Genomic DNA, 10,866 nt, shown 5'->3' with positions numbered 1-10,866 from the left:
GCTGCCTCACCTTCCCCCCCCAGTTCATGTCCATTAAAATACCCCCTGTGCTTTGCTGTTCTTTCCTTTCACGATTAATTTACTACTACTAGCTGAGGTGAACAAATGAGGCAATTGAAATCTACAGCGCAGCACACAAGGAGCTTCTTGAATCAACTCGAATCCACCACGAGAGGGGTTTGTGGCTGAGCCCAGAGCCCAGGACAGAGCATCACCCCACGCCCCTCAGACATGAGGAGAAAGCTGGGCTCACGCACACTGCCGCCACGGGGCTGCTCTCCACACCGACACAGAACGGTGTAAATGTCTCCCAGGGTTAGGAAACCCCCAGGAAGGCAAAGGAGAGATGGCACTTTGGAAAACGGACACTCAGGACGGAGTTCTCTTGACCTGAGAGGTGACGATGGTCCCAAAGCCTTGCAGCCGCCCACTGCCCTTGCTGCCGCCTCTCTCCAGGCTGAGAGCTGCTGCAGCAGCCCAGCTCCCATTGCTGGTGAGACATCAAGGAACGCAGCATGTGATATAGGTGCCCAAAATCACGACTGCTTTAAATGCAGACCCTAGTTTATACTCCATTTTAACTTGCCTTTGTCGTACAAGGAACTATAGAAAGCAATAGACACTAGGGATTAACGCGATGCTTAGCGGCACTGCTTAACCACTGCGGTGATGGCATCCAGGTGATGGATTTTTAGTCTTATAGCAAAATCACACTTTTATTTATAAAAAGCAAGATCTGCCGATGGATGACTTGCTGTTTAGATAAACTGCTGTTCACAGAAAGCCGCTAAGCACTGCATTTGAAGAAATGCAAACATGGCAATCTTTTCTTCACTTACCTCACACTGCTGCAGATACAAAAGGCTGCTCTCAGTTCCCTTTCCTGGTGCCTCCCCTGCCTCTCCCTCCCTTTTTGGCATGTTTTTTGACATTTGCTAGCAATTCAGGCAAAGGTCTAACTCATTTTACTTTATCTTCTCCTTTGTTAGCTCTATCAAAATAGTTTTCACAAGATGTTTGTCTGACTTTTCAGCAATCCACAACCTCTCCAAATCCAAACAACTACTTTTGAAATACCTCAGAAAACCTGGCCTTAAGTTTTGGGCTTTGAGGGCTGCTTAGAGTGGAGAAAATAAAAAACAACCCACAATTACAAGTACAGCATCAACAGCAAAGGCTAAATTTGGTTTCTATGCTGTCTTTCACAACTTGACCAAAATCCAGTTTCATTCCAGCCTTTGACAGATGCCACAAGTATGCACTGTAGGTGGGGCCTTCTGAGTACTGACCTGCCTCACTTGGAAGCCATCCAAAATTGCCACTACCCATCTGTGTTTCACGCACATCTTTTTGGATTCCTGACAAAACTCTATGTTCTGTTAACACAACCAAGTGTTCACCATATTGCCTGATTGGAGCTCTCCCTCCAGCTGGAATATGCCAAAATAGACCTGCCATCTCTTCCCACAGACATCCTTCATTGTGGGGCCCCTGGGAGGAGACCACAATTTTTTTTTTTTCCTCACAGCTGACTTGTGATAGTAATTTTGACTCCATCAAGTTCTCACTAACAGCAGAACCTCTTACATTGTACATACACGGAATGGAATCTGATCTCTAGTGGGACAGCCAGCCACCAATGATTTCATCCCACCATCCCCTAGAGAGAGATTTCCAAACATCTGTCCTTCATCACACTGCCTATGAAACAGCACAGCTTGTACAGTGGTCACTGAGGCTCAGGCACGCTCGCTGCCCTCCAGCTCCTATGCCAAGTCATAGAGTTCTCCATTTAAAGAAAAGGCTTACTGAGGATCCTAAGAAATCATATCACAGTACTTTTTGTTAAAGTCTTAGTAAGATGGTAGTTGCTCTCAAGTACTGGAACAAACAAAAATTAAGGCTGTCTTGCGTTATTCTGACTCATCCATCCCATAGCACTAATCAAGATCCATCTAATTACTCACAGTAGAACAGTAGCTGTGGACAGATGAGTTCTTTCAGCTCCAGCTGTGCCAAGGAAGGGTCTTGCCTCCTAAGGCTACTAACCTTTGGTTCTGCTACTGCAATCTCTTAGGTGAGGGCACCAAAAATACTGTAGTTAGCAAAGATCTACTGCGCTGGTCATCTGCAGCCTATCCCACAAGTCCTTCAGGACTGACCAGCAGGTTTCATGCCTTTCACCTGGTAAGAAAAAGACAGAAATGCACTTTGGTTTCCACTAAAGGAAGGGTCACAAGGAGCTCTCTCACTGCCTGCTGCAGGGAGCAGCATACGAACTGCTCAGCTGTCTGTTGCACCAAGGAAGACTTGCATTTCTGTCTGAACCAAGTCCCCTTCCATCCTACCCTTATGCATGCTACACACACAGCTCAGCTGGCCCACCCTGAGCCCAGCTTCACTGACTGAGGTGGCTGATGTGGAATTATGCAGCACCCAAAGGGAAGTTTAAAAGAGGAAGGAAATTGGGAAGTTTCATAGAAAAAGCATGTTAGATGCTGTAAGAAGAAAGCAAGCTCCAATGCAGGGTAAATCAAACCTTTGCTAGTCCATGCTCCACCTCAGTTTGCAGATGACATTACCTGGACACTGACTAAACTGGTTTCAGGCAAGCGGGACTGACCCACACTGATTCTACGTACGGAGGAACTGAGCAATTTTTATTGCAAGTTGTTGCAATAAAATAAAAAACCTTAATGTTGCAAGTGCATCCCCTGATGCCATCCTTCATGCTCAACAGAGATGCCAGATCTAGAAATCTGAGCCTTCACCTCATGAATCAAGAGGTTTTCTTTACTGATCATCAATCTCTCAGGCGAACCGCACGTTCATAATGAGGCCAATGGTAACGGTGGAGCATATCACAGAGGAGACCAGCAGTGTCAGAAGTGAAGCTGCCGCCAGTGATCCGTGCTTCTCTCCTGAAGACATGGAACCACTCAGGCTCACTTCTGTGAAACAACCTAAGCTGTGCACTGGGCCTAAGCCTGTAAAACTGCAAAACAAACTCACAATGAAATAAACAAGGTACTTCTAACCTGTAGACTTCTTCTTTCTGAACACCAGTTTGCTATTCAGGTGACCAATCAGTTTGAGATTACAGCATTAACAGCTGATCTCTGAATCACATTTTATGAACCAGCAGTAGCAGAATTTAATGGGAAGCTGTTTCACTTCATAATACAATTCACATTGTGAGGTACCACAGTTTCCATTATGAAACCATAAAAATATATTCCCAGAGTCTGAATCAAGTTCAATAATTTAAACTGATGATGAAAATAGAATCAGGTGTTATCTAGGAAGACCTGTCCCAGTACTGCAAGTTTAGAGTTAAAAGACTGACTGGGGCAACTCAGGAGGGAGTGTGAGCTCTTCTTAGAGTTTCTCTTCTCTCTGTCTTTTTCTGAAGAGGCATCTTCAAGGTCTTTTGCACTTTCCCCTTCACCATGGTTGGAAGCTCTTTTTAAAAGGAATTTCTTGTTTTTCTTCAGTGAGTAAAATTCCCGCATCAAGTCTTCCACCTCCCACTGTTCTTCCTTACGCTTTCTACAGCAATGCAGCGCAGCAGGGTCTATAGGATGAGCTTCAGTGTTGAAGACGTATCCTCCAGCATTCAGGACACATTCCCCATATGGTGTAATCACCACATCAAAGACAGATCCATCATTGTGAATGAAGTTGTCTGGGTCAAACAGCAGGTACAAATATTTTACTGTTTCAGCCAAAAAGAAGGATTCCATGCGATTATCCAGTCTGTGATCTCTCAAGTCTTTGATCTACAAGATAAGAAATACGGTGGGTTACAGTTATATCAAATTCAGTAAGTTACGGACTTAGGGAGAAAAGTAAAACCAGCTTGCAGTTCATTTCAGTTAAAGAGCACAGTACAGCACCAATTCACTGTGTATTTTAAACGATTGTATGCAACTACATCAAGGTTTCAGATGCTTCGAATTAGCATAGTCTAGTGATAAGGAACAGGAAACTGACGATCAGGAGAAAGGCACTTCCTACCTGGGTAAGGAGGAGAAGAGTGAGTAAGCTTCCCATCATTTCCCCCACTAAAGGGAATCATGAGTCTTTTACAAAATTACAAGGCCTAATTCTGAATATTTATAAGGAGTTTTTTGTAAAACAGAGCTTGACAGTATGTTTGAAATCTTCTACTAAATGATTTTTTGAGAAATCACTCACTGCAGTTCTCTTGTGTTTGATCAGATTTTGAAGGCATAGTGAGAAGCAGAATCAGGCAACTGGCAATCAGAGAGCCTCCACGCTGTGCTGAAACACCTCATAGCTACCAAGACACAGGAGGCGGGAGAAGCTTCTGATGCTTTACAATGTTTCGGGCTCTGGTGCAACAGCCAGTGCCAGAATTCAGCCCACTGTTCAGGCTGTGAGATAAGTTACTAGCAGAAACATGACCAGTGGTTGCCAGATCAGCTTCACAGAGAAATACAAAGGGTTTGTTTGAAAAAGAAGTCATGTTTCAACCAAAGCGGTCTCTTGACTCAATGGCAGAGCATCGTTCATGGGAACGCTTTCTAAACCTGATTTTTAGGAGCCATTTAGCTGACTTAGTTGATTTAGCACTTACAGTTGCAAATCCACAGTCCACCTTGCTGATCTTCTCTATTGACTCCACTGCGTCTCTTCCTAGTTCTAAGAGCGTGGGATCTCTTGTGGCACGGTACAGATACATTGCACTCTCAATCAGCTCTGCGAGAAAACCCCAAGCATTTGCAAGCATAAAGATAACCAAACCATGTACACAGGGAAGACACAATATTCCTTGAACTAATTTAGCAACTCTACTTTAAGATGATCAGGAAAACAGCCTAGCTTGCCTTGTGCTTCTTCTGGCTCAAAGCACAGATACTTGCTTTTACTAAGGACGTGCTATAAAGAAATTCGCTCTAACCAGATTGCATCAGCTCAGGTAAGAGTGAATAATGCTCCCCTCCCACGTTCAGAGAGTGGGAGAGGAGCAAGAGACAAAAGGATTAAAACTCAGTTGTCAAAGGAAGAAAAGAATGACGCTTCTAGAAAAGATTACAAACAAGAAATTCAACCTCCCAAATATAGCTTTAAAAAAATACTGTAAGCTTCTGCAACAGAGCTAAGACACCACAAAACTGGGCACCATGGAAATACTCTGTATAGGCTCTGTGCTGTGTTTATGTACTAAAGAAACTGGTCTTTTTGGATGCTATAATACATTTAATAGTTAATGCTGATGAGTATTTTTGGTAGAAGTGTCCAATGTGGATGTTACCTGAACACTCAGACCAAAAGGAAAGTAATTATTCTCATTTACAAAGTTTTACTGACCTAATAATCAGGTGCGTTTTGTTTTTTTTTTTGGTCAGAGATGTAAAAAAAGAAAATAGAAAAAAGACAGATCCTTTCATTGCAGTATTACAAAAAACATTATCTTATATGTTAAGCTCTACTAGTGCAACTAGAATGAGTTTATTTCAGGAACTCAGCAGAACTCGAATGGTCTATTCATACTCACTTTCAATTCCTAAATTTATAGGACCCAAGCAGTCCTATTAGCATTTTGCATTACTTTAAAACATCTCTTGTCAGACAATCTAACACTTAAACACGTAAAATCCTACATTGTGAACGCAATGCATTAACAAGCCCCCTTCATATCCTAACACCCTGGTTTGCTTCCTTTAAAAGGCAGCCCTGCCTCTCTGAATGGCAGAAAGCAAAATGCATTGCTTTGACTACGGAAATCACTGGTAAAATGCATGCAGGAACTAAGTCAAAGCAAAACTGGGGAGGAACTTTTGGAGGGCAGGTGTTGCTAACACTTGATCTTACCACCAGAGGAAAAGCAGGACTCCATGCTCCTTTTTATTTCTGCTTACCAGGCCTGAGCGGATATCCTTCTCTCTTGTCCACTGTATAGCCCTGGGGAATGTTGTAGAACTCCGGCAGCCCACCAAACTGCTTCCAGACAGTGTAATAGTTGAGGAAGGTGCGCATGGCATTATCTACATCCCCAATTAGGCTCTGAGATAGAGGAAACAATTATCAAAGCAACATCTGAGTGAAGAAGAACAGCACAGGAATTGACACAATAACACTCCTACAGTCAAAGCAAGAGATGGTGGCAGAAATAGGCTGTTCAGCAAGTCTGAATGGCATCAGGAATATTTAGGTGTGATACAGGTAGGACTACGGAGACAGGTGCTGCTTTTCTGTTGGATCACGTTCCACACATCTGAAATAATATTAAATCTCTTTGATTTTTAGTTAATGGAAGGAACATTTCTTTTAGTCAATCACAGCACCCAGTCCATTTCAGTGGGCATAACAAAGTCCCAGACCACACGTAAGTAGTGATGAGAAAGCAAAACTCTCAGTTTTCTCTCTTTTTCCTTACATTCCCATCTGGATTATGAGACCACTGTCAGTGGAGTTTGCTACAACAAAACTGCCCTCCCATCATGCTTACTGGGAGACTTTTTTTATAGACCATAGATAAAGTCAACATCTGCTCTTCTACAGGCTCAGACTACTGTAGATTTCACCAGAGACCAAAACAAACTTTTAAACCAGCACAGTTGAGGTTTATATTTTTAACTTTTATATTAAAGACTGATCCAAGACAGATGAACAAAACTACCATATGCTACTGGTATGACAGCTCTTACCTGTAGGCCTGGCCAGTAGGCCTCCAGGGACTGAAAAACAGGCATGGACACTGTTCCTTTGTACATCTGAACCCAGAGGTACCAGTCATCAAACTTTGTGTAATTTTTGATAGCTTTGTTATAGTCTATAAAGAAACAGATGGGTAGGTAATCCAACAAAAAAAATATTTTTTTTTTTTAAGAAAGAGAGAAGCCCCCTTTTCACTTGAGGCATGTCAAATGAACAACTTCTCAGGATGCTCACTTTGGTAACTCTCTGTTATCACAGATTGTTCAAAAGTATTACAACAAAGGCTTCAGAACAGTCTTGAATGTACCCTGTTAGATTCTTCATCTTCTTCCATAGTCCCACGTGCCAAGTTTTTACAGGTGAAGTCAAGGAGGCATTCTTGGGACCCTTCACACCAAAACCAAACTGCTCACCTAGAAACATGGACATCAGCTCCTTGTCCTGCAGGAGGATGGCTCCTTTAACAAGGTACTCAAAGTAGGAGTCCACTCCTGCCCCAATCCCAGCATCTTGGGCCACCCACTTGGCAGTTATCACATCAATGTGGTTACCAACCTGCAAGAAGTGAGGGAGGAGGAAAGAGGGAGTTAAAGTGGAAATAGAGCTTATCTACTGAACAATAATTTTAAAAATCTCCACAACATCACCACACAAGAAACTCTTGACCTTTTTTCAGACCATCCATTTCACAGGTTCATAATGTCCACTCCAGCTAGCATTTCCTCCATTACAAGACACATTTATCAGTATCAGAGAAGTACAAACTGTAGAAAATATAACGTTGGAATTTTATGCTTGTGGTATAAACGGTGCACCAGCCAAAACAAAACACCATTATGCTACTGTAAAAATGTGCAGTTTCCACATGATGTGTCTGGTTCTAATTCTGATCTTCCAAAAGAGCAGAGAAGGATGAAGAGGTACAAATAAAGAGATAGAGGCCAAGGGTGTCAAAGGCATGAGAACTGCCATGCTAATATTTAAATAGATCCTTCAAAAATGGGATGACTCCGCCTAGAAACAGACACAGCTGATGGAAAATAAAATATGTAATCGTAACTTGCTTGGCAGAGATGAAAAAATACAGCTATTCAGTTTCTTTCTTGAACAAGGATTAGGGGTATAAACCAAAAATAAACAGATCCCAAAGCAAACAAAATGAAACACTTCTTCACACAGCATATGAATAAACCCGTTCCACTTCACATATGCAGCACTGGGAGCCCACATACATTCAAAAAGCAGCTGTAGAAAATAACTGAAGAAAGATGGACCAGGAGACGGTGAACACAGAGATAACACTTCTAGCTCTGGATCTTCCTGAATAACCAAAGCTGTAGAGGCTGGTAGCATCTTGGTGCACTTGCCAGGCTGTTATTTTCTTTCATAGGCCATTGTCCCACCAGGCATTAGACAGACCTTTTATTTAATCTGTTACAGCTGCTGTTACAAAACTGCAATTTGTCTCCCAACCGCATCTGCTATGGAACAGAACAATGGCATAATGCTGGGCTGCACCACTAAAGCAGAGACGTGGATGCTGCATGTGTTCAGAAACAATGTCAAACACATGGCTTCAGCCCAGTTATTAGCACTCTGGTTATTTATCTACTTCTATCTCCTGTTTATGCTTTTTTATGCTTAGAATTACATCCAGAAACTATAGAAAAAGCAGGCCAGCAAATTCAAAGTCCATTCCTCACTCACCAGCCCAATATCTGAGCGATTTTTCCACAGTGCCTTCAAAGCCTTCCTGGCAACATCCTCGAACACTGGGTCACCAGTTAGGTGGCTTAAAGTGGCAAATTCCACTATAAATGTACCAATTCCAGCAGTACAGGTGACTGGCGTCTCCCCAGGGTTTACTCCATGCAGCAAGTTCACTGTTCCATATGGCATCCCAGTTGGGGTCTGAAAAGCTGAAACATAATATTTTTGGTTCACATGAGTGTTTGCTGTTATGTTTGACAGACTGTCACACAAACATGTGCTTCACATTCCACTGCACACAGGCAAGATGCGGGACTGGAGTAATCGCAGTAACTACAAAGAATGAAATTGGAAGTAGAGTGTGATCCTGGGAGGGGCAGAGAAGGTACCCCAAGCTACACACAGTCCTGGGAAGGTACTGCTGATCTCTTCCACCTTGGTCAGAGCAGCAGACTGCACCCCTACTTTTTTTATAGCACAAGCAGGGTAGTAAAAATAGACCTAAACACGGCAGATGGCAAAGTGCAAACACTGAGCTTGTGATTACTCAGCTGTAGCCAGGGGCACACACCCCAGCAGGAGCCCACAAAGGGGTAGATAAGGCTGCACCCTCTTGTCTTTACAAGCTGCTGTTTCACAGCCTTTATATATTATTTACATTAAATATATTTCCCCTCCAAAAGCAACAAACAAACTGATGTGTTAAGCATCTACAACGCTTGGTATGTGTATATACAACTGGTATCACACACTTCACAATGTTTTCCCTGCAAGCTAAACTTGCTTTGAGCTCAGGGAATGCAGGACAGTTTTATGAATTTGCACATCAAACAGTGCCATCTTCATCCAACCCACCAGTCACCTCCTGAGCTACAGCACCGTGACACAAACCAGACAAGTTCTCACCCGGCAGGAGTTTGCGAGCTGCTTCCTCCGCCATCCTCAGGAGAGGTCCAGAGCATGGCCATCCCACTTCTACTTCAACACCAGCCTTCTTCGACAGCAAGTGAGCAGAGAGGAGACCACCCACCACTGGGAAGTGCACAGTAAGAATCCCATTAAAGAATGCGGGGAAGGAATGAAATCTGAAAGCAGTTCTATTTATCTGTTATTTATCACAGTGCAGAGGCAGTGTTTCTGGAGAAGAAAAGTGAGACGGCTCATCTCTAACAGCCCAATTCAGTATGCCACCAAACAAGAGTGGTTTGTTTCTTCCTGCCTGTTTGCAATGGGGAGCACATATCTACCTTCCATTATTTTAGAAGCATCACATCCTACTTGCCCAGTATACTTCCGCTACCGTGCAGAGACTCAGAGAGCTAACAGTATAATGAACATGAACCTCTGTGAGAGGAATTCTGTCTCATTTCTTCCAGACAGCTTAATACTGCACTTTTGTAAGCAATACAGTGAGTGTACCTTCTGAAATTCCTTGAAGAAAAATGTCTAGGTCAGAGTCAGGAATGTCAGTGTGATTAAGAGTCCAGGAGTTGTTAGCCCTTTTCACAGGCTTGTCAACTGTCACATAACCAGCACAAACTCAGGGAAATTACACTGCTGCAAAAATTTGCTCAGCAATATTTTACAGGAGAAAAAAAAAAAACAAAGCAAAACTAAGTTTTGTTTCTTGCCAGCGTCTTTTAGTTGGATGGCACTGACAGCATTAGGCATTCACCTGGGTAAAAGACTCCCAAGACCCTCGTGATTTGTAAAGAAAACCACAAGTTTCACTTTACGATACTAAAGCAAGAAATTAATAATCTCTATTCTACAACAGGATGTAAAAAAAAAAAAAAAAAGACAGCACACATTTTGTATTTTTTCAGTGGAAAAGATGTTATTCCAAAGCTTAAAATCTAGCACCAGAATGTCAAAACTGCCACGTGTACTTCCGTTTGTGTTGATGCAGGAAGCAGAAAGGTGATGTGCAAAGAAAAAAAGGAAGTAACATTTGTTTGGGACTTTCATGTGTGTTTGTGTGTCCTGTTACACTGCGTTACAAATTCATTCTGACCACTACCTCATGCTACCTCTGTGTACAGTTCAGAGACTCGTACAGGAAGGAAATCTGGCATAAACACCACGGCAAAAACCCACCTCACCTCGAATGTTCGTTTCAAAGACAGATGCATTGACATCAATATCAAAATCCACCCCTTCCTGCAGCACATTGACCACTCTCTGGAACTCGGAAACATTTCCCAAGATCTGCAGGGGGAGCAGGACAGCAGAGAACAAGGCTTAGAGCTCACAGGAAAACAAAGGTGCCATTCAATGTTAGGGGATAATTCTAGTTTTGTTTTACTATTTTGTGAAATCATTAATTACAAATAGTATTAAAAAAGCGACTGAGAGTTTAATCTAATCTCAAAACATTTTCTTCACCCACTTTAGATTTTCATCCCAGAGTCAGAAAGCATGAGGGGTGGGGAGCTCTGCCCACCTGCCTCCCAGGGCTGGAGCAAAGTAAAA

General features: G+C 42.7%; 1 protein-coding gene across 1 annotated transcript; it reads right to left on the bottom strand.

Annotated features, from left to right (window-relative positions):
• Positions 1-3,254: 3,254 nt before the first annotated feature.
• On the bottom strand, positions 3,255-10,634 carry EDEM2 (ER degradation enhancer, mannosidase alpha-like 2; the record flags this gene model as incomplete). The annotated part of the gene is made up of 8 exons (XM_010086175.1): positions 3,255-3,779; positions 4,601-4,722; positions 5,886-6,030; positions 6,675-6,799; positions 7,098-7,239; positions 8,392-8,603; positions 9,301-9,426; positions 10,497-10,634. Coding segments are annotated over 8 exons (1,502 nt in total), but the record flags the coding sequence as incomplete, so codon positions are not given.
• Positions 10,635-10,866: the final 232 nt, after the last annotated feature.

Source organism: Pterocles gutturalis, unplaced genomic scaffold (genome assembly GCF_000699245.1).
Source record: "Pterocles gutturalis isolate BGI_N339 unplaced genomic scaffold, ASM69924v1 Scaffold52430, whole genome shotgun sequence".
Lineage (NCBI taxonomy): Eukaryota > Metazoa > Chordata > Aves > Pterocliformes > Pteroclidae > Pterocles > Pterocles gutturalis.
Note: the sequence above shows the minus strand (reverse complement) of the source record. Positions and strands in the feature narration are given on the sequence as shown.